General features: G+C 42.3%; 1 protein-coding gene across 1 annotated transcript; it reads right to left on the bottom strand.

Moving 5' to 3' along the window:
- Positions 1 to 444: 444 nt before the first annotated feature.
- Positions 445 to 1,666, bottom strand: LOC148720955 (uncharacterized). The gene is made up of 2 exons (XM_088737707.1): positions 1,256 to 1,666; positions 445 to 1,137 (listed from the first exon to the last, which is right to left on the bottom strand). Exons 1-2 carry the CDS (start codon positions 1,592 to 1,594, stop codon positions 445 to 447), a joined length of 1,032 nt encoding a protein of 343 aa, XP_088593833.1. The 5' UTR covers positions 1,595 to 1,666.
- Positions 1,667 to 2,196: the final 530 nt, after the last annotated feature.

Here is a 2,196-nt window from a genome sequence, read left to right as displayed (position 1 = left end):
TTTAACTGTGAAGTTCTATTTAAATTTTTTTTTTCTAACTAACAAACGGCAGTGGAAAAAATTATTGAGTAGATAAACACGTTGTCATGTTAACGCTAATCACTCGCCGCGAGTAATGACTTTAAGATGGCTTCCTTGTATAAACGTTGAAATGGGTTCCTGTCACGCAAACCTGATCTTACTGCAAGGCAAACCTGTTTCCCGTGTTTTAATGGCAGATGATTTTTTTTCTTTTTTTTTTTTTGGAGGAAATCAGTTAACTGACATTATACAGATAGAAATGAACATCATACAGTACAGCGATCGCGGAGACTTGCATTAAACGCGGCCGGGTTGCACAAATGCTGACAATTGTTGCTTATAGCATTAGCTGAGTGATACACGAACAAGTGTACTGTACTTATAATGGAGAAACGAAAAGAATAAAATTTAAAATTCTTCTCTCTAATCACATAATTTTTTCAGTCGACATGCGGGATCGGTGTGACAGGCATTCTTGAATTTTGAAGCAGTGATCCGCCCTGTCCTCATTCGAAACCAAAGCCTGGAACTTGCCTGTTCACGGGTCTTTTCTTCCACCAGTTCCTGCTGCTTTTTGGTCACCTGAAGTAGTTCAAATGCTTCTTCTGATTTTTTTAGTAGAGTAGGGTAGTCTGCATCAGCAAGGCTGTTGTCAAACAAACTAGACAACACAACTGGAAGTTCAGGATTCACAGATTTAGGTACATAAAAATCTGAATGAGCAGGGATGAGAGACAATAAGGCAGGTTTAGAAGGGCAGTCCTTGATGCAATTGAGGAAGTTAGTCAGTTCAGTCTCTGAGGGAGGTGTAACATTAGAAGGCTTAACTGTCGAAGTTGAACGTGGGGTCTTTGAAAAGTTTATGTCTTTGACCCTTGCATATGGAACAGTCTTAACTGATGTTGGTAGAACCCAGCATGCCTTTTTGTCGGTCACTGTCAGCGAATCCCTTCGTTTACATCCCGCTTCAATGGCCCATAGCAACGAAGCAACATGGGAGCAGCTCTCTCCAAGACCAGCCATGCAATCACAATGAGCAGACAGAACTTTGCCCGAGTTTTCACACACGACCCAAGGGGTCAGAGGCTTTTCTGACATTCTTTGAGAATGATTAACCTAAAAAATAAAACGTAGTAGTTACTATACTGTAAAGAATCAACGATCGGCGCGAGAACAGCTTGATCCATCATTTACGAGTGTAAACACTCTTTAACAAGACGTTATGAAAACTTACCTTTGCTATTAACAGGCGATTTTCGCCGAATTTCTTGCACATAACTTCCCTTACCCAGCCGTTCGCAAAGTTCTGATAGCAGTCTAAGCTTTTATAGCTCATCAATTGCTCCTGGGTGTACGGGCTAGCAGCAAACAGAAGATACATCCCCACGTTTATGTACGTTACGTCTGGCCAGCAATCGACATCGTCAATCCACTCTTTGCGCGGAATTTCGTAAGGATCTTGTCCTTCGATAGACTTTAACTTTTCGAGATATCTTTCCTTTGATTCTTTCTGCTGTAGATTTTCAAAATAACCGGGTAACAACCCACGCTTCGTAGTCGCTTTCGCCGCCATGCTGTAAACAAACTGAAGCTTGTCCTCCAGTTCGCAATGTCACGTGATGTGACGTCACGCTTGAAATGGGTCTATTAGTTTGCTTTATGCTAGATAACTCGATTGGAGATCGGAGAAAATTACGCATGACATTCGCAGTACATTGCAATTCTGGCCATTTCGTGACTGGGCTTCCGCATCACATGTCCAATCCACCTCCATCTTTCCCTTGCGACAAGTGTACGAATATCCTCCTGCTTGGTTTTTCTCAGTAGCTGGTCGTTTGATATTTTCCGAGGCCAGAAGATTCTCAGAATCTTCCTGAGGCTAGCTGTGTGGAAGGATGCTCGTCTTGAGAGGTCTTGTTCTGTCATTCTCCAGCATTCCGAGCCGTAAAGCCACAGCACGAAAACGCAAATTTACGTCTTAAACGCGACTTAAATCCAGCGTAAGTTTGCATTTACGCGACTTTACGCACACGTAAACCGTTAAGTTAACCTCTACGCTACCTTTAATCAATGGCGTAAATGAACACTAAAACGCTTGACGTAAAGTTGGCGGAATTGTGGCGTAAAGCCGCTATTAAACAGCAGCGTGAAGGCAGTTTAATGGTTCTGTAAATG

The sequence above is a fragment of the Stylophora pistillata genome, chromosome 11 (genome assembly GCF_964205215.1).
Source record: "Stylophora pistillata chromosome 11, jaStyPist1.2, whole genome shotgun sequence".
Taxonomy (NCBI): Eukaryota; Metazoa; Cnidaria; class Anthozoa; order Scleractinia; family Pocilloporidae; genus Stylophora; species Stylophora pistillata.
Note: the sequence above shows the minus strand (reverse complement) of the source record. Positions and strands in the feature narration are given on the sequence as shown.

What these genes read in the sequence shown, in the direction of transcription:
- LOC148720955 (XM_088737707.1), bottom strand. Translation starts at nt 1,594, where the DNA reads ATGGCGGCGAAAGCGACTACGAAGCGTGGGTTGTTACCCGGTTATTTT. An exon ending in ATCGCCTGTTAATAGCAAAG is followed by an intron (nt 1,138 to 1,255) that starts GTAAGTTTTCAT and finishes TTTATTTTTTAG; the next exon opens with GTTAATCATTCTCAAAGAAT.